Genomic DNA, 18,640 nt, shown 5'->3' with positions numbered 1-18,640 from the left:
CATCTCTTACAGTCAGTCTGTTACAGTGTCACATCACTACTTACTACTGTCAGTCTGTTATAGTGTCACACCCACTACTTACTAATGTCAGATTATTAGAACATTAAGTCACTACTTACTACTGTCAGTCTGTTACAGTGTCACATCACTACTTACTACAGTCAGTCTGTTAGTGTCACATCACTACTTACTACTGTCAGTCTGTTAGTGTCACATCACTACTTACTACTGTCAGTCTATTATAGTGTCACACCCACTACTTACTACAGTCTGTTAGTGACACATCACTTACTACTGTCAGTCTGTTATAGTGTCACATCCACTACTTACTAATGTCAGATTATTACAACATTACATCACTACTTACTACAGTCAGTCTGTTAGTGTCACATCACTACTTACTACTGTCAGTCTATTATAGTGTCACACCCACTACTTACTACTGTCAGTCTGTTAGTGTCACATCACTACTTACTACTGTCAGTCTATTATAGTGTCACACCCACTACTTACTACTGTCAGTCTGTTACAGTGTCACATCACTACTTACTACAGTCAGTCTGTTAGTGTCACATCACTACTTACTACTGTCAGTCTGTTATAGTGTTACACCCACTACTTACTACTGTCAGTCTGTTACAGTGTCACATCACTACTTACTACTGTCAGTCTGTTATAGTGTCACACCCACTACTTACTACAGTCAGTCTGTTTAGTGTCACATCACTTACTACTGTCAGTCTGTTATAGTGTCACATCCACTACTTACTGTCAGATTATTAGAACATTACACTCACTACTTACTACAGTCAGTCTGTTAGTGACACATCACTACTTACTACTGTCAGTCTGTTATAGTGTCACACCCACTACTTACTACTGTCAGTCTGTTACAGTGTCATATCACTACTTACTACAGTCAGTCTGTTATAGTGTCACATCTCTACAGTCAGTCTGTTATAGTGTCACACCCACTACTTACTAGTCAGTCTGTTACAGTGTCACATCACTACTTACTACAGTCATTCTGTTACAGTGTCACATCACTACTTACTACTGTCAGTCTGTTACAGTGTCATATCACTACTTACTACAGTCAGTCTGTTAGTGTCACATCTCTACAGTCAGTCTGTTATAGTGTCACACCCACTACTTACTAGTCAGTCTGTTACAGTGTCACATCACTACTTACTACAGTCATTCTGTTACAGTGTCACATCACTACTTACTACTGTCAGTCTGTTACAGTGTCACATCACTACTTACTACAGTCAGTCTGTTACAGTGTCACATCACTACTTACTACTGTCAGTCTGTTATAGTGTCACATCACTACTTACTACTGTCAGTCTGTTAGTGTCACATCACTACTTACTACAGTCAGTCTGTTGGTGTCACATCACTACTTACTACAGTCAGTCTGTTAGTGTCACATCACTACTTAATACTTTGAGTCTGTTACAGTGTCACACCCACTACTTACTATTATCAGTCTGTTACAGTGTCATATCACTACTTACTACTGTCAGTCTGTTAGTGTCACATCACTTACTACAGTCAGTCTGTTAGTGTCACACCCACTACTTACTACTGTCAGTCTGTTAGTGTCACATCACTACTTACTACTGTCAGTCTGTTATAGTGTCACACCCACTACTTACTACTGTCAGTCTGTTACAGTGTCATATCACTACTTACTACAGTCAGTCTGTTATAGTGTCACACCCACTACTTACTACTGTCAGTCTGTTACAGTGTCACATCACTACTTACTACAGTCAGTCTGTTACAGTGTCACACCCACTACTTACTATTATCAGTCTGTTACAGTGTCATATCACTACTTACTACGGCCAGTCTGTTACGGTGTCACATCACTACTGTCAGTCTGTTAGTGTCACATCACTATTTACTACAGTCAGTCTGTTAGTGTCACACCCACTACTTACAACTGTCAGTCTGTTACAGTGTCACATCACTACTTACGACTGTCAGTCTGTTACAGTGTCAAATCAATACTTACTACAGTCAGACTGTTAGTGACACATCACTTACTACTGTCAGTCTGTTATAGTGTCACATCCACTACTTACTAATGTCAGATTATTACAACATTACATCACTACTTACTACTGTCAGTCTGTTACAGTGTCACATCACTACTTACGACTGTCAGTCTGTTAGTGTCACACCCACTACTTACTACAGTCTGTTAGTGACACATCACTTACTACTCTCAGTCTGTTATAGTGTCACATCCACTACTTACTAATGTCAGATTATTACAACATTACGTCACTACTTACTACTGTCTGTCTGTTACAGTGTCACATCACTACCTACTACAGTCAGTCTGTTACAGTGTCATATCACTACTTACTACAGTCAGTCTGTTATAGTGTCACACCCACTACTTACTACTGTCAGTCTGTTACAGTGTCAAATCAATACTTACTACTTTCAGTCTGTTACGGTGTCACATCACTACTTACTACAGTAAGGCTGTTACGGTGTCACATCACTACTTACTATTATCAGTCTGTTACAGTGTCATATCACTACTTACTACGGCCAGTCTGTTACAGTGTCAAATCAATACTTACTACTGTCAGTCTGTTACGGTGTCACATCACTACTTACTAATGTCAGTTTTTTACAGTGTCACATCCACTATCTTAATCTGATCACCCTGTTGCCGCAGATAATTTTCCTGCGCAGCATTAAATGCAACATTTGTAATGTATTCCAGTTTTAAAAATATTTCTAAAGTTTTTAATTTCCACTTTAAATTGTCAGAAAAATCTACCAAAAAATGTCCATATATTATAATCCACATAATAATTTAAATTTCCTGTTGTTGGAGGATTGTTACCCTGCTGTGAGAAACTGGTCAAATGTAGATTGTACATGCTGTATAGATTGTTGTCAGTATGTTGCAATGTCACATCCACTACTTGCTACAGTTTATTGTAATATTCCTTTTTAGGACTTTCTTCTGAGCATCTGACCTGACCACTCTACGTCTTTCCTGGGCCCAGTGTCTTTCCTGATCAGGTCATGTGGTCAGTAAAAAACTGCTGGGCGTTATGGAATCCATACAGGTTACCTATGCTAAATGTAGCAGAGGTAAAATGCACAATTATTTCTGGCATCATGTGTAATATTTGGAGCATCATACACCCCAAAAATCTGAGAGAGCACAAAGTGCATGAGGATGGCCGGGGTGGGGGCAAGCCCCTCATCTGTAAATGTGAACATTTTGCATTTTTCTAAAACCTGAAACAGCTTTTTCCTACAATCTAGAGCCATAATCATTATGTGTAATTCTATGTAAAAAAAACTACAGATCATACTTTTTCTGCATATCTAAGCCTGCCTCTTGAGCTGTCTGTATCCTCCTGACTAGTAGTAATTACATAAAAATAAAAAATAAACATTATTCTCTGCATCTCTGCTCAAATCTGGGTAAAAAATTGAAAGGAATGCAAGTCTTATTCAGAACATTTATTTTCTGAATTGTACCAACCTTGCCAGCTGGCATGCCAGCTAAGATAGTTAGACAAGCTAGTTACTTTAACTTGATTGATAGCCTGAAATGGTTTCTTGGTAGCTAGTTATGAGGTTGGGAGATTGGGAACCTACAGTTGAAGTCTGAAGTTTACATGCGCTTATGTTGGAGTCGTTAAACTTGCTTGTTTAACCACTCCACAAATTTCTTGTTAACAAACTATAGTTTTGTCAAATCTGTTAGGACATCTACTTTGTGCATGACACAAGTCATTTTTCCAACAATTGTTTGCAGACAGATTGTTTCACTTATAATTCACTGTATCACAATTCCAGTGGGTCAGAAGTTTACATACACTAAGTTGACTGTGCCTTTAAACAGTTTGGAAAATTCCAGAAAATTATGTCATGGCTTTAGAAGCTTCTGATAGGCTAATCATTTGAGTAAATTGGAGGTGTACCTTTGGATGTATTTCAAGGCCTAACTTCAAACACATGCCTCTGTGCTTGACATCATGGGAAAATCAAAAGAAATCAACCAGCCATTTTTTTGGGACCTCCACAAGTCTGGTCCATCCTTGGGAGCAATTTCCAAATGCGTGAAGGTACCACGTTCATCTGTACAAACAATAGTACGCAAGTATAAACACCATGGGACCACGCAGCCGTCATACTGCTCAGGAAGGAGACGCATTCTGTCTCCTAGAGATGAACATATTTTGGTGTGAAAAGTGCCATCAATCCCAGAACAACAGCAAAGGACCTTGTGAAGTTGCTGGAGGAAACCGGAACAAAAGTATCTCTATCCACAGTAAAAACGAGTCCTATATTGACATAACCTGAAAGGCCGCTCAGCAAGGAAGAAGCCACTGCTCCAAAACCCCCATAAAAAAGCCAGACTACGATTTGCAACTGCACATGGGGACAAAGATCGTACTTTTTGGAGAAATTTTCTCTGGGCTGATCAAACAAAAATAGAACTGTTTGGAGGAAAAAGGGGGAGGCTTGCAAGCCGAAAAACACCATCCCAACCGTGAAGCACGGGGGTGGCAGCATCATGTTGTGCGGGGGCTTTGCTGCAGGAGGTACTGGTGCACTTCACAAAATAGATGGCATCATGAGAGGGGAAATTATGTGCATATATTGAAGCAGCATCTCCAGACATCAGTCAGGAAGTTGAAGCTTGGTCGCAAATAGGTCTTCCAAGTGGACAATGACCCCAAGCATACTTCCAAAGTTGTGGCAAAATGGCTTAAGGACAACAAAGTCAAGGTATTGGAATGGCCATCACAAAGCCCTGACCTCAATTCTATAGAAAATTTGTTTGACCCAAGTTAAACAATTTAAAGGCAATGCTATCAAATACTATCAGAGTGTATGTAAACTTCTGACCTACTGGGAATGTGATGAAATAAATAAAAGCTGAAATAAATCACTCTACTATTATTCTGACATTTCACATTCTTAAAATAAAGTGTTGATCCTAACTGACCTAAGACAGGGAATTGTTTTTGTATGTGAACTTCCGACTTCGACTGTACATGGGCTAGCTGAAGCCAACTTCATAAAAGTGCAAGGTGGTTAGTAGTATTACAGAGAAACAACAGAAAATGGAACATTAATATTTAATATTTTTTAAACAGGATAAATCTGAGTGCACAAGCCCCTGTGCCCCCTATGGGCATGACGCCTCTGTGTACTGTGTGTCTGCGGTGTAGGGTGAAGTTGCCCCTAGATGTGATCTTGGGCCAGTTCAGAATTTTCCCCACTAATGGTTAAGGTTAGGATTTGGGGAAGGGGAGCTGATCCTAGATCTGTACCTAGGGTACACTTCACCCCGAAGCATGCGTCTGCTCTTTGTCACCTCAAAGAAGAAAGGAATGGCATTGTCTCCCAGCTTGCGCAGTAGTTTCTCCTGCATCTTGGTGTGTATGCTCCTTTCCTTGTCCTGCAGTTCGGGGTACACCTGTCGGGTGGTCAGAAAGATGTCCCTACGGAAGGCCACACCCATCACGTCCATGTCATCTCTGCCATACCGGAACGTGCAGGACAGCATGACAAACACTATGGGGCACAAGTAGTAAACATCGTCTTCACTGCTTTTTTTTATAGACAGTTACGTTCATTCCTAGGTACAACGTAACCTTACTAGGAAAAACTTGGTGCCCTATTCATAGGCTATAACTAGGACCCAGGGATTTTCCTATCGTGAAATCACATGGTCAGGAAAAACTCCTGGTCCCTCTTCATTCCTAATTTACAAAGCTGACATGAGTTCAAATGTTGAAAAACCAACCTTTCTTTCCTTTGACCTGTACAGGGTCGATCAGCACAACTCCATCTGATTCATTATAGGGGAGAGAAATAGCCCTTGAGCATGACAAAAGCACAAGGCAAAAAGATCAAAATAGAAGCAAGTCCTTCCCTTCCCTGAAATGGTTTTGTTTCTCGGTCACACACTCACCAACAGGGTCGATAGAGTCACAGTGATCCACAAAGTCCCTCTTGGCCATGTACACCCCAACCTATGACAGATCAGACATGAGACTTTTCCAATGGTAATGACAAAACGGCCCTGCACATAGCCTACGTTGTTGTAGTTGTCACCAACTGCTTGCAAATACAAACAAACAAACAAACAAACAGGAGAAAAGAACATAGATGACAAGCACGGGCAGATGGATAGGATAAAACCTAGACAACTCTGGTACTGTCTTTGCTGGCCTTAGGAGGGATACTCACCGACTTATCACGGGAGAGTTTCTTGAAGATAACATGTTTGGGGCTCATGGTTTTAGTCTCTGAAATCTACAGAAGAAATGACATTGTCACTACAAATGCGGCTGACTGACATAGGATCAAATAATGGCTGATGTTTGATTGGCGGCCGTCTTTATTCGATATCTGCAGGCATAGATACAAATCTGACTCTATCAGTGCAATGGCAATAAAACACTAAATGGCTGCTGAAAACAGTTTAAAGCCTCCAGCATTCTAGTTCTAAAAACCCCATCATATGATATCATCAACCCAATTTTCTCTCATTGGGGGAGTTTGCCTCTTCACCTGGCATTGCTATTTTCTCAATACCAGTCTAGGGAAATTGCTGTATCGTATCATAACTACCTTATAATTGCTACACAAACATGGTTAACCACCCATCTTCCCCACACCCGACCTATACAGTAGAAATGCCACAAGGGCAGGTTGACTGACCTGTAGTTGTAGTGCTGGACGTGTAGGGGTCAGCTGCAGGTAACACTAGTGTACCAGGCACAACTATGTGGCTGCATTTATGATCTGTGTGGGTGCTGCTGACCCCCCCCCCCTCAACTCGGCCTCATCTCAAGCCAGAAATTGCCCTTAAGCACAGATCTAGGATAAGTTCACCCTCCATGAATCCTATTCTAAACCACTATGGAGTAAAGTGTCAAAACTGACCATAGATCAGTGTCTAGGGACGACTTCATCCCACCTCAGGTCCTCCCTGTCACGCCTCCCTCGGGATAAAGCAGGAGTTTAGTTACTAATTGGATCGTCAGCTCCTTTCCATCAGCTTGATTAAGGGCCAAGATCTGAAGCACGAGGACATAATCCTTACACATGTACAGTAGGCCTAACCAGCAGAGTGCACCATGATGGGTCGTACACACTGGCAGCGTTCCAGGTTGACTATATTGCAGACGTATGCCACAACACCTGGATAGGTGTTTAACATATACACTAGCCACATCAGCTAGTAATCTGATGCCCGACTGCACAGTTGATGACATGGCATGCCACTATTAATTGATGCAATGCAACTGTTGCAATGTTGTCGGCCTGGAACGCGACCTCTGTAGTAGTAGAATGGCTCAAAGCTCAGTCAGTGTCTTCAGAAAATATTCACAGACCTTGACTTTTTCCACAATTTGAAAATGTATTAAATTCAGATTTTTTTCCCACTGCCCTACACACAATAACCCATAATGTCTAAGTGGAATTATGTTTTTCAAAATCTTTACAAATAAACCAAAAACGTAAAGATGAAATGTCTTGAGTCACTATGTATTCAACCCCTTTCTTATGTCAAGCCTAAATAAGTTCAGGAGTAAAAATGTGCTTAACAAGTCACATAATAAGTTGCATGGACTCACTGTGTGTGCAATAATAGTGCTTAACATGATTTTTGAATAACTACCTCATTTCTCTACCCCACATATACACCTGTAAGGTCCCTCAGTCGAGCAGTGAATTTAAAACACAGATTCAAACAGGATCAGGGAGGTAGTTTTCCAATGCCTCGCAAAGAAGGGTAGATGCATAATTTTTTTTTTAAAGACACTAAATATCCCTGATTAATTACACTTCGGATGGTGTATCAATACACCCACTCGCTACAAAGATAAAGATATAGGATTGCCGGCCTATTTTGAGAGACTCTACTTAACAGCCCATGGTTCAACTCAAATTTTCTCATTACATTCTTCTTACAAAGTACAATGGATCCTCCTACCAGAGCACTCTGCTGCTGTGAGACAGGCAGACAAGCTGTTGTCACACTTCATTCCATATCCACTAACACACATACTGTATATATTGAATAGGATGAGGGTAACGTGAGCAATAATTATGTCTTCAGCCATCTTAACTGACGTGTTTCACAGATCATCGACGGTCTCCGTAAGTGGCCAGGTACTACTTTGTTGTCCTTCCTAACCTAGTTGGCGGAGAGGAAGGAAACCGCTCAGGGATTTCTCCATGAGGCCAATGGTGACTTTATAACAGTTACAGAGTTGAATTAATGGCTGTGATAGGAGAACTGAGGATGGATGAACAACAGTGTAGTTACTCCACATTACTAACCTAAGTGACAGAGTGGAAAGAAGGAAGCCTGTACAACACAAATATTCCAAAACATAAATCCTGTTTGCAACAAGGCACTAAAGTAATACTGCAAAAAATTTGCAAATCTATTCACTTTTTGTCCAGAATAAAAATATTTTCAAGCATAGTGGTGTTATGGGTATGCTTGTTATCATTAAGGACTGGGGAGTTTTTCAAGATAAAAAATAAACTAAATGGAGCTAAGCACAGACAAAATTCTAGAGGAAAACCTGGTTGTCTGCTTCCCATCAGACACTGGGAAATAAATTCACCATTCAGCAGGACAATAACCTAAAACACAATGCCAAATCTACACTAGAGTTGCTTACCAAGAAGACAGTGAATGTTTCTGAGTGGCCGAGTTAAAGTTTTGACTTAAATCTACTTGAAAATCCAAATGGGAAGACTTGAAAATGGTTGTCCAGCAATGATCAACAACCAATTTGACAGAGCTTGAAGAATATTGAAGAATGGGCAAATCCAGATCCAGATCCAGCTGTAATCACTACCAAAGGTGCTTTTACTCATGGGTGTGAATACTTATGTAAATGAGTTCTATTTTTCATTTTCAATACATTTGTGAAAATTTCTAAAAACATGTTTTCACTTTGTCATATGTATTTATTAAGGATCCAAGGTAGCAGCTACTCTTGCTAGGGTCCAGCAACATTAAGGCTGTCACGACTTCCGCCGAATTCGTCTCCTCTACTTGTTCGGGCGGCGTTCGGCGATCAACGTCACTCAGGCTTTCTAGCCATCGCCGCTCCATTTTTCATATATCCATTTGTCTTGTCTTGTTTTCATACAGACCTGGTGTTCATTCCCCCACTCAATCTACTTGTATTTAACCCTCTGTTTCAAGTGATGTTCGTTAAGCGCTTTACTGTATTGTTCCGTTTCTTGAGCGCATTTATTTTGTTGTGCTCCCGGTTTGGAACTATAATAAAGTGAGCTTTATTTAATCATACTCTCCTCTCCTGCACCTGACTTCGACTTCATACACACCCTGACAAAGGCAGTTATATACCATTTTAAACATTACATGCCATTACATTTCATAGCAATTTACCCAATACATTTAGTGTGTTCCCTCAGGCCACTACTCCACTATCACATATTTACAATATAATATCCATCTGTATGTGTGAAGAGTGTGTGTCTTGTGTGTGTCTTATGTGTATGTGTGTCTGTTCACAGTAGCTGCTGTTCCATAAGGTGTATTTTTAACTTTAAAAAAAATGGATTCTACTGCTTGCATCAGTTACCTGATGTGGAAAAGAGATCCATGTATCCATTTCACTATGTAGTACTGTGCGCCTCCCATAGTCTGTTTTTGACTTAGTGATTGTGAAGAGACCTTTGGTGTCATGTCTTGTGGGGTATGCATGGGTGTCAGAGATTTCTGCTAGTAGTTTAAACAGTCACCTCAGTGCATTCATTATGTCAACACTTCTTACAAAAACAATTAGTGATAAAGTAAATCTCTCCTCCACTTTGAGCCACAAGAGAATAACATGCATTGTATTAATGATCTCTCTACTGTTCAGCCGTGCTGCCATGTTCTGATACAATTGCAATTTTCCTGAGTCCCTCTTTGTGGCACCTGACCACACGACTGCACAGTAGTCCAGGTGCAACAAAACTATAGCCTGTAGGACCTGCCTTGTTGACAGTGTTGTTAAAAAAGCAGAGCAGTGCTTTATTATGGACAGACTTCTCCCCATCTTTGCTACTGTTGTATCATCATGTTTTGATCATGACAGTTTACAATTCAGGGTTACTCCAAGCAGTTTAGTCACCTCAACTTGCTCAATTTCCACATTATTTATTACAAGATTTAGTTGAGGTTAAGGATTAAGTGAATGATTTGTCCCAAATAGAATGCTTTTAGTTTTGAAACATTTACGACTAACTTATTCCTTGCCACACATTCTGAATCTAACTGCAGCTCTTTGTTAAGCGTTGCAGTGATTTAACTCGCTGTAGTAGCTGATGTGAATAGTGTTGAGTCATCTGCATACATAGACACACTGGCTTTACTCAAGGCTAGTGATATGTCATGAGTAAACATTTTAAAATATAAGGGGCCTATAGAGCTGCCCTGGGGAATTCCTGAATCTACCTGGATTATGTTGGAGGGGCTTCCATTAAAGAACACCCTCTCTGTTCTGTTAGACAAGTAACTTTTTATACACAATATAGCACAGGGTGTAAAGCCATAATGCATATGTTTTTACAGCAGCAGACTATGGTCAATAATGTCATTAAAAAAAGTCAAACAATCTTTTCATCATCAATTTCTCTCAGCCAATCATCAGTGCTGTGCTTGTTGAATGTCCTTCCCTTTAAGCATGCTGAAAGTCTGTTGCCAATTTGTTTATAGTAAAATAACATCGTATCTGGACCAACACACATTTTTCCAAAAGTTTACTAAGGGTTGCTAACAGGCTGATTGGTCAGCTATTTGAGCCAGGAAAGGGGGCTTTTCTTGGGTAGTGGAATTTATTTTGCTTCCCTCCAAGCCTGAGAGCACACACTTTCTAGTAGGCTTAGAATTAAAATAGTGTGGCAATATTGTCCGCTATTATCCTCAGTAATTTTCCATCCAAGTTGTCAGACCCCGGTGGCTTGTCATTGTTGATAGACAACAGTAATTTTTTCACTTCTTCCACACTCACTTTATGGAATTCAAAATGAAAATGCTTGCTTTTCATAATTTGACCAGTTATACTTGGATGTGTAGTGTCAGCATATGTTGCTGGCATGTCATGCCCAAGTTTGCTGATCTTGCCTATGAAAACAATCATTAAAGTAATTGTCAAAATCAGTGGGTTTTGTGATGAATGAGCCATCTGATTCAATGAATGGTGGAGCTGAGTTTGCCTTTTTGCCCAAAATATAATTTAAGGTGCTCCAATGCTTTTTACTATCATTCTTTATGTAATTTATTCTTGTTTCTTCTTTTTATTCAGTTTAGTCACATGATTTCTCAATTTGCAGTACGTTTGCCAATCGGTAGTGCAGCCAGACTTATTTACCATTCCCTTTGCCTCATCAATCCACAGGGATTTAACAGTTGCAGTTTTAAGCTTTTTCTTGAGTGGGAAACCTGGTGAAAGCCAGTCAATATTTAAAATCACCCAAAATATACACCTCTCTGTTGATAGCACATACATTATCAAGCATTTCACACGTTATCCAGATACTGACTACTCCCACTTGGTGGTCTATAGCAGCGTCCCAACAGAATAGGCTTTAGGTGAGGGAGATGAACCTGTAGCCATATTACTATAACAGTACTTAACATGAGATCCTCTCTAAGCATTAAACGGTAACACCCACCCACTTTTGGCATTTCTGTCTATTCTGTAGATGTTATAACCATGTATTGCTACCGCTGTATCATCAAAGGTATTATCCAAGTGAGTGTCAGTGATTGTCAGAATATGAATGTCATCTGTTCCTAGCAAATGATTGATTTCATGAACCTTGTTTCTTAAGTTACATTTGTTAACTTGGGCTATTTGTAGCTGGGGGTTAGTTTTTGTCTGAGGACTGGTCAGTCAGTCGGGTCTGTAATAAGGTGTCCATATGAGGGCAGCGTCAATCTTATTAGGATTGTCCTAATATGGACACCGTACAGGTGTACTACCGTGCAGTCTCTCCTGCCTGACTCTGAGCTGTAAAGACCTTGTTGTCAAACTCAGCAGTCTGCAGGCTGACATCAGCAGAGGGGCCTAGGGGATTACACTTTGAATATTAATCACCAGAGATGAATCGCTGCAATTTCTTTTCTCACAGACCATTCTACACACAAACTGTTAATACAGTAGGTAAACAAAGATGGGCAGAGTGAGTTACAGTCCTTCCTCTGCATTTAATAGTGACATGCATTTGACCACATGCACCTGAAAGAGCATGCATTGCTTACATATTCAATGTATGATTGTGTATTTAATGTCTGATGGTATAATCACATTAATGTGGTACTGTGTGGCTCAGTTGGTAGAGCATGACACTTGTAACGTCAGGATGCGCTATGGCATATATTATTATATATTACATTCATTTTAGTTTCAATATATCTGAATGAAACTATTTGTGACATCAAACAGACAATTTGTAACAAAAGGTCATTCCAATGAATTACCCAAGACTACCACAAACAACCCCCCCAAAATGCCACAAACTACAATAAACAATCTCAAAATACCACTAGAAACTACTACAAATTATGATATTATGTGGTTGATTGTGGTAGTTTGTTCTTGTAATATAGGTATTTTGGGGTTATTTGAGGTTGTTTGTGGTAGTCTGTGGAAGCTGTTTTCAGGTAGTTTGTGGAAGGGACCGTTTGGGGTTGTTTGAGGTTACCGTGTAATAAGTGGCGACCCGTCATTCACCGGTTTTGAGCCCCCAGTTTGAGAGGGGGGTGTTCCTGTTTCGCATGTTATTTTGGCATTAATACATGTCACATATCAGTTTGCAAAGAATGCATATATATAAATATATATAATTGAGTTAAGGCCACTGTCGTGGTCATTTCCTGTATTAATAAATGAGGAGAGTTTACAGACCACACACAAGTCAGAATTCTATTTTAAACTTCATATTTTGATAATATGAGCTTCACCATAGCCCTTTGACTCTCAGATCAATTCAGTGTCTATAAATGAATTCTCTGAGAGTGCTTACAAAATAATAAGATAAGATACACCCCTCTCAACTCACATGACGAACCACAGATCTTAGGAACTTCACAAAGGGCATTTTTACTTGAGAGAGAAGTATCCCATATATCCCATAGCCAGATAGTATAAGCTATAAATTATCGTTCAGTTTGGTCTCTTAGACGAGGTTCTACTTCTCGTTCTTGGTACTTCATAGTACCAAAACATTACCTCATCCAATGGCATATATCAATTGTCAATTCTAGATACTCCCATCTCAAATACAACACCCCTACTGGGCAAGCTCACGGAGGGGAGTGAGCCTCTAGGTCATATACTAGGTCAAGATTCATGCAACATCAGAGGGGTAATACAATGGTTCCAGACACTGCCATACTCCTCCCCCCAATGGGAAAAGGAGGGAGTGACTGGAGTACAGACATGGTGGAGCCCTTCACATGGTTTAGGAATAGTTAGACACATTCAAATATGAAGACAATCCTGACCTCTCCCGTCTCTGGGCCCCAAGTGACTATCTCACATAAGCATATTATGAAGGTAAATAAAACATTTTATTTAACAATGTTATGTAACTAATTCTGATTCAGCTACGACACCACAAACAAACATGGCTTCTTTTTTGTTTTCTTGAGTAATGCAGCTCCAAAATGCATGTGTTTCAGCCTAGTTTAGTGCTTTCTGTGATGGTGGGGCAAGCGAGCAGAAAATACGGCGCATTGCGCCGTGATTGGCTCAGTGTTCTGTTACTATGTCGCCGCCAAGTCTAAGGGTAGAGCTAGAAAATTCTTGCCCCTTGAATGCTGCCATAGAAGTTACATTAGAAGTGCCAATCCAAGAAGGCTCAAGGTCATTTTCCACAGATAAAATGACTTCAAATCACATATGTACAGTAGCTTTGATTGGACTGATTATGTCATCATCAGACTTTCAAAATCTTAGCTAGCAGTCAGCATCATGAGTCAATTCAACAATCTACTGGTAAATCCTTTTTAATCCTTGTCATATGAAGAGAAAACAATGAAGAGAAATTAAAGATAACGTATCGGTGCTCATCGGCCATTGGACATAAACATTACACCACAAGTTGGAAATTGCAAATTCAACAATGTGCTATGGAAGGAATCAGTGACATTGTGAAGTGAAGTGTCTGTGTGGTCCCAAATCTGTGATTAAGGGTCTCTTTTTCAAGTTTAAAATTATAAACATTCAACATCGACCATGCTGTCAATTAAACAGGATTTGTGCCGTGCTCAAAACAACTGTGAAAACATGACTTCAGTGAGTTCAAGACAACTGGGAAGTTGGGAATAAACAAGCTCCGACTGGGAAAATACGTTTTGAACGGTCATCCAACTCGGAATTGTAAATCTGTCATCTTTCTAGAGCTATGACCTGAAGATCAATGACGTCACCATGATTCGAACTTGGTTTCTTTGGACCTTAAATCCAGTATGCCAGACTTTGAGGACAAAATTTGCCTATGAAGGACTGCTGTGCCACCTTCCTGTTCAAGTGAGCGCAGCACAACAAGGTGAGTCCAAAAATTTATTGTTTGCTGCTGCATAAATGATGATCTAATATGTAGGAGATATGTATACTGTAGCTAAGAAAGTAATACTAAGTGTAAGTTGTGTAGTAAGATGTTAAGTAGCTCATGTGCCTCTCCCTTTTAATTTGGTTTATTTACCCCTCTTAGTTGTGCCTACTGTTCTGACTTGGTGGTGCACATGTAGCCTATAACCTGTTCTAGAGAAATGTAATCATCTAATATTGTAAGAGCTTTCATTGTCTGCTTATATGGCCCCTTTATTTATCCTATGGTTCTGACTTGGTGTACAGGGATTACAATGTAAGAACGGTCCATGTTCTGAATTCTGTCGCTTTACATTTCAAAAGTGCTAAACAAATAGTTGTATTGACTACGTCCGTCCTACATTAGCTGGCTCATTAATGTAATAATCGAAATATGGATTGCCTCTTATCCGCTTGTCATCCCTTTATGCCATAGTTTGTACATCTCAATTGTCATTAGAAACCACATTTGTTTAATCAAGTCAGCCATTTATCAGCTGTGGTTTTTTAAAGGCAGTACATGAGGCTGAATGAACTGTTTCTCTGTCAGACAAGGCTCCGCTGATAGCCAGGTGCAGCAATGGTAAGGTGCTGGGACTACTGTTGCGACAGCAATTCATTTATTGTTTAGTGTTGGTTGTGTAGTGGCTTTGCTGGTATGCATCCCACTTTTTTTTTGCCACACCAAGATTTACATGCTAAAATCGCCACTGACCTCAATTGTCAGTAGAAAACACATTTATTTAAGCAAGTCAGCCACATCAGCTTTGTTTTATAAAAGGCAGAGAATTAGGTTGTTTCGCTGCCAGACAAGGCTCCGCTGATAGCGAGGTGTAGCAGTGGTAAGGATTCACTCCGTGGTACTGAAAAGAAAGCTCTGCTGTTGGGACAGCTTTTACTGTAGTTATAGTGCAATTAATGTATTGTTTAGTGTTGTGTAGTGGCTTCGCCCGCATGCAACGCACATTTTTTGGGGATTTTTCCCCACCAAAATGTACATGTTAAAATGCCACTGTGTGTGTGAGATGTATCGTCAACTTTGTAATTTCTAACTAATCATGTATTTATAGAAGTGGGTATGTGCTGGTTTCAGCCAACAGAGGTGGCTCTTGTCAGTTTCTTCACGAGCTCTCACTACTGTAGTTCTCGCGCTATCAAATCAAATTTTATTTGTCACATACACATGGTTAGCAGATGTTAGTGCGAGTGTAGCGAAATGCTTGTGCTTCTAGTTCTGACAATGCAGTAATAACCAACAAGTAATCTAGCTAACAATTACAAAACTACTACCTTATAGACACAAGTGTAAGGGGATAAAGAATATGTACATAAAGATATGAATGAGTGATGGTACAGAGCGGCATAGGCAAGATACAGTAGATGGTATTGAGTGCATTATATACATATGAGATGAGTATGTAAACAAAGTGGCATAGTTAAAGTGGCTAGTGATACATTACATCTACTGCATCCTTATGTAATACGAGTACAGTATATACGTATACATATGAGATGAATAATGTAGGGTATGTAAACATTATATTTAGGTAGCATTGTTTAAAGTGGCAATTCCCATCAATTCCCATTATTAAAGTGGCTGGAGTTGAGTCAGTGTGTTGGCAGCAGCCACTCAATGTTAGTGGTGGCTGTTTAACAGTCTGATGGCCTTGAGATAGAAGCTGTTTTTCAGTCTCTCTGTCCCAGCTTTGATGTACCTGTACTGACCTCGCCTTCTGGATGATAGCGGGGTGAACAGGCAGTGGCTCGGGTGGTTGCTGTCCTTTATGATGTTTATGGCCTTCCTGTGACATCGGGTGGTGTAGGTGTCCTGGAGGGCAGGTAGTTTGCCCCCGGTGATGCGTTGTGCAGACCTCACTACCCTCTGGAGAGCCTTACGGTTGTGGGCGGAGCAGTTGCCGTACCAGGCGGTGATACGGCCCGACAGGATGCTCTCGATTGTGCATCTGTAGAAGTTTGTGAGTGCTTTTGGTGACAAGCCGAATTTCTTCAGCCTCCTGAGGTTGAAGAGGCGCTGCTGCGCCTTCTTCACGATGCTGTCTGTGTGGGTGGACCAATTCAGTTTGTCTGTGATGTGTACGCCGAGGAACTTAAAACTTACTACTCTCTCCACTACTGTTCCATCGATGTGGATAGGGGGGTGTTCCCTCTGCTGTTTCCTGAAGTCCACAATCATCTCCTTAGTTTTGTTGACGTTGAGTGTGAGGTTATTTTCCTGACACCATACTCCGAGGGCCCTCACCTCCTCCCTGTAGGCCGTCTCGTCGTTGTTGGTAATCAAGCCTACCACTGTTGTGTCGTCCGCAAACTTGATGATTGAGTTGGAGGCCTGCGTGGCCACGCAGTCGTGGGTGAACAGGGAGTACAGGAGAGGGCTCAGAACGCACCCTTGTGGGGCCCCAGTGTTGAGGATCAGCGGGGTGGAGATGTTGTTGCCTACCCTCACCACCTGGGGGCGGCCCGTCAGGAAGTCCAGTACCCAGTTGCACAGGGCGGGGTCAAGACCCAGGGTCTCGAGCTTGATGACGAGCTTGGAGGGCACTATGGTGTTAAATGCCGAGCTGTAGTCGATGAACAGCATTCTCACATAGGTATTCCTCTTGTCCAGATGGGTTAGGGCAGTGTGCAGTGTGGTTGAGATTGCATCGTCTGTGGACCTATTTGGGCGGTAAGCAAATTGGAGTGGGTCTAGGGTGTCAGGTAGGGTGGAGGTGATATGGTCCTTGACTAGTCTCTCAAAGCACTTCATGATGACGGAAGTGAGTGCTACGGGGCGGTAGTCGTTTAGCTCAGTTACCTTAGCTTTCTTGGGAACGGGAACAATGGTGGCCCTCTTGAAGCATGTGGGAACAACAGACTGGGATAGGGATTGATTGAATATGTCCGTAAACACACCAGCCAGCTGGTCTGCTTTGAGGGTGCGGCTGGGGATGCTGTCTGGGCCTGCAGCCTTGCGAGGGTTGACACGTTTAAATGTTTTCCTCACGTCGGCTGCAGTGAAGGAGAGTCCGCATGTTTTAGTTGCGGGCAGTGTCAGTGGCACTGTATTGTCCTCAAAGCGGGCAAAAAAGTTATTTAGACTGCCTGGGAGCAAGACATCCTGGTCCGTGAGAGTGCTGGTTTTCTTTTTGTAATCCGTGATTGACTGTAGACCCTGCCACATACCTCTTGTGTCTGAGCCGTTGAATTGAGATTCTACTTTGTCTCTATACTGACGCTTAGCTTGTTTGATTGCCTTGCGGAGGGAATAGTTACACTGTTTGTATTCGGTCATGTTTCCAGTCACCTTGCCCTGATTAAAAGCAGTGGTTCGCGCTTTCAGTTTCACGCGAATGCTGCCATCAATCCACGGTTTCTGGTTTGGGAATGTTTTAATCATTGCTATGGGAACGACATCTTCAACGCACGTTCTAATGAACTCGCACACCGAATCAGTGTATTCGTCAATGTTGTCGTCTGACGCAATACGGAACATATCCCAGTCCACGTGATGGAAGCAGTCTTGGAGTGTGGAATCAGATTGGTCGGACCAGCGTTGAACAGACCTCAGCGCGGGAGCTTCTTGTTTTAGTTTCTGTCTGTAGGCAGGGATCAACAAAATGGAGTCGTGGTCAGCTTTTCCGAAAGGAGGGCGGGGCAGGGCCTTATATGCGTCGCGGAAGTTGGAATAGCAATGATCCAAGGTTTTTCCCGCCCTGGTTGCGCAATCGATATGCTGATAAAATTTAGGGAGTCTTGTTTTCAGATTAGCCTTGTTAAAATCCCCAGCTACAATGAATGCAGCCTCCGGATATATGGATTCCAGTTTGCAAAGAGTCAAATAAAGTTTGTTCAGAGCCATTGATGTGTCTGCTTGGGGGGGAATATATACGGCTGTGATTATAATCGAAGAGAATTCCCTTGGTAGATAATGCGGTCTACATTTGATTGTGAGGAATTCTAAAATCAGGTGAATAGAAGGACTTGAGTTCTGGTATGTTGTTTTG

The 18,640-nt window shown here is 41.2% G+C and overlaps 1 protein-coding gene across 1 annotated transcript in view; it reads right to left on the bottom strand.

The window, feature by feature from the left end:
* The window catches only part of LOC112265004 (S-arrestin-like), a 29,899-nt gene extending 23,069 nt beyond the window's left edge, over positions 1-6,830 (bottom strand). Inside the window, exons 1-5 of the mRNA XM_024441976.2 lie at positions 6,724-6,830; positions 6,250-6,315; positions 5,972-6,032; positions 5,804-5,848; positions 5,372-5,571 (exon numbers count right to left, since the gene is read on the bottom strand). Of these exons, the coding sequence (XP_024297744.1) occupies positions 5,372-5,571; positions 5,804-5,848; positions 5,972-6,032; positions 6,250-6,297 (354 nt within the window). The 5' untranslated portion in view covers positions 6,298-6,315; positions 6,724-6,830. The remainder of the gene's footprint in view (positions 1-5,371; positions 5,572-5,803; positions 5,849-5,971; positions 6,033-6,249; positions 6,316-6,723) is intronic.
* Between the last annotated feature and the right edge of the window lie 11,810 nt (positions 6,831-18,640).

The sequence above is a fragment of the Oncorhynchus tshawytscha genome, linkage group LG13 (genome assembly GCF_018296145.1).
Source record: "Oncorhynchus tshawytscha isolate Ot180627B linkage group LG13, Otsh_v2.0, whole genome shotgun sequence".
Taxonomy (NCBI): Eukaryota; Metazoa; Chordata; class Actinopteri; order Salmoniformes; family Salmonidae; genus Oncorhynchus; species Oncorhynchus tshawytscha.
Note: the sequence above shows the minus strand (reverse complement) of the source record. Positions and strands in the feature narration are given on the sequence as shown.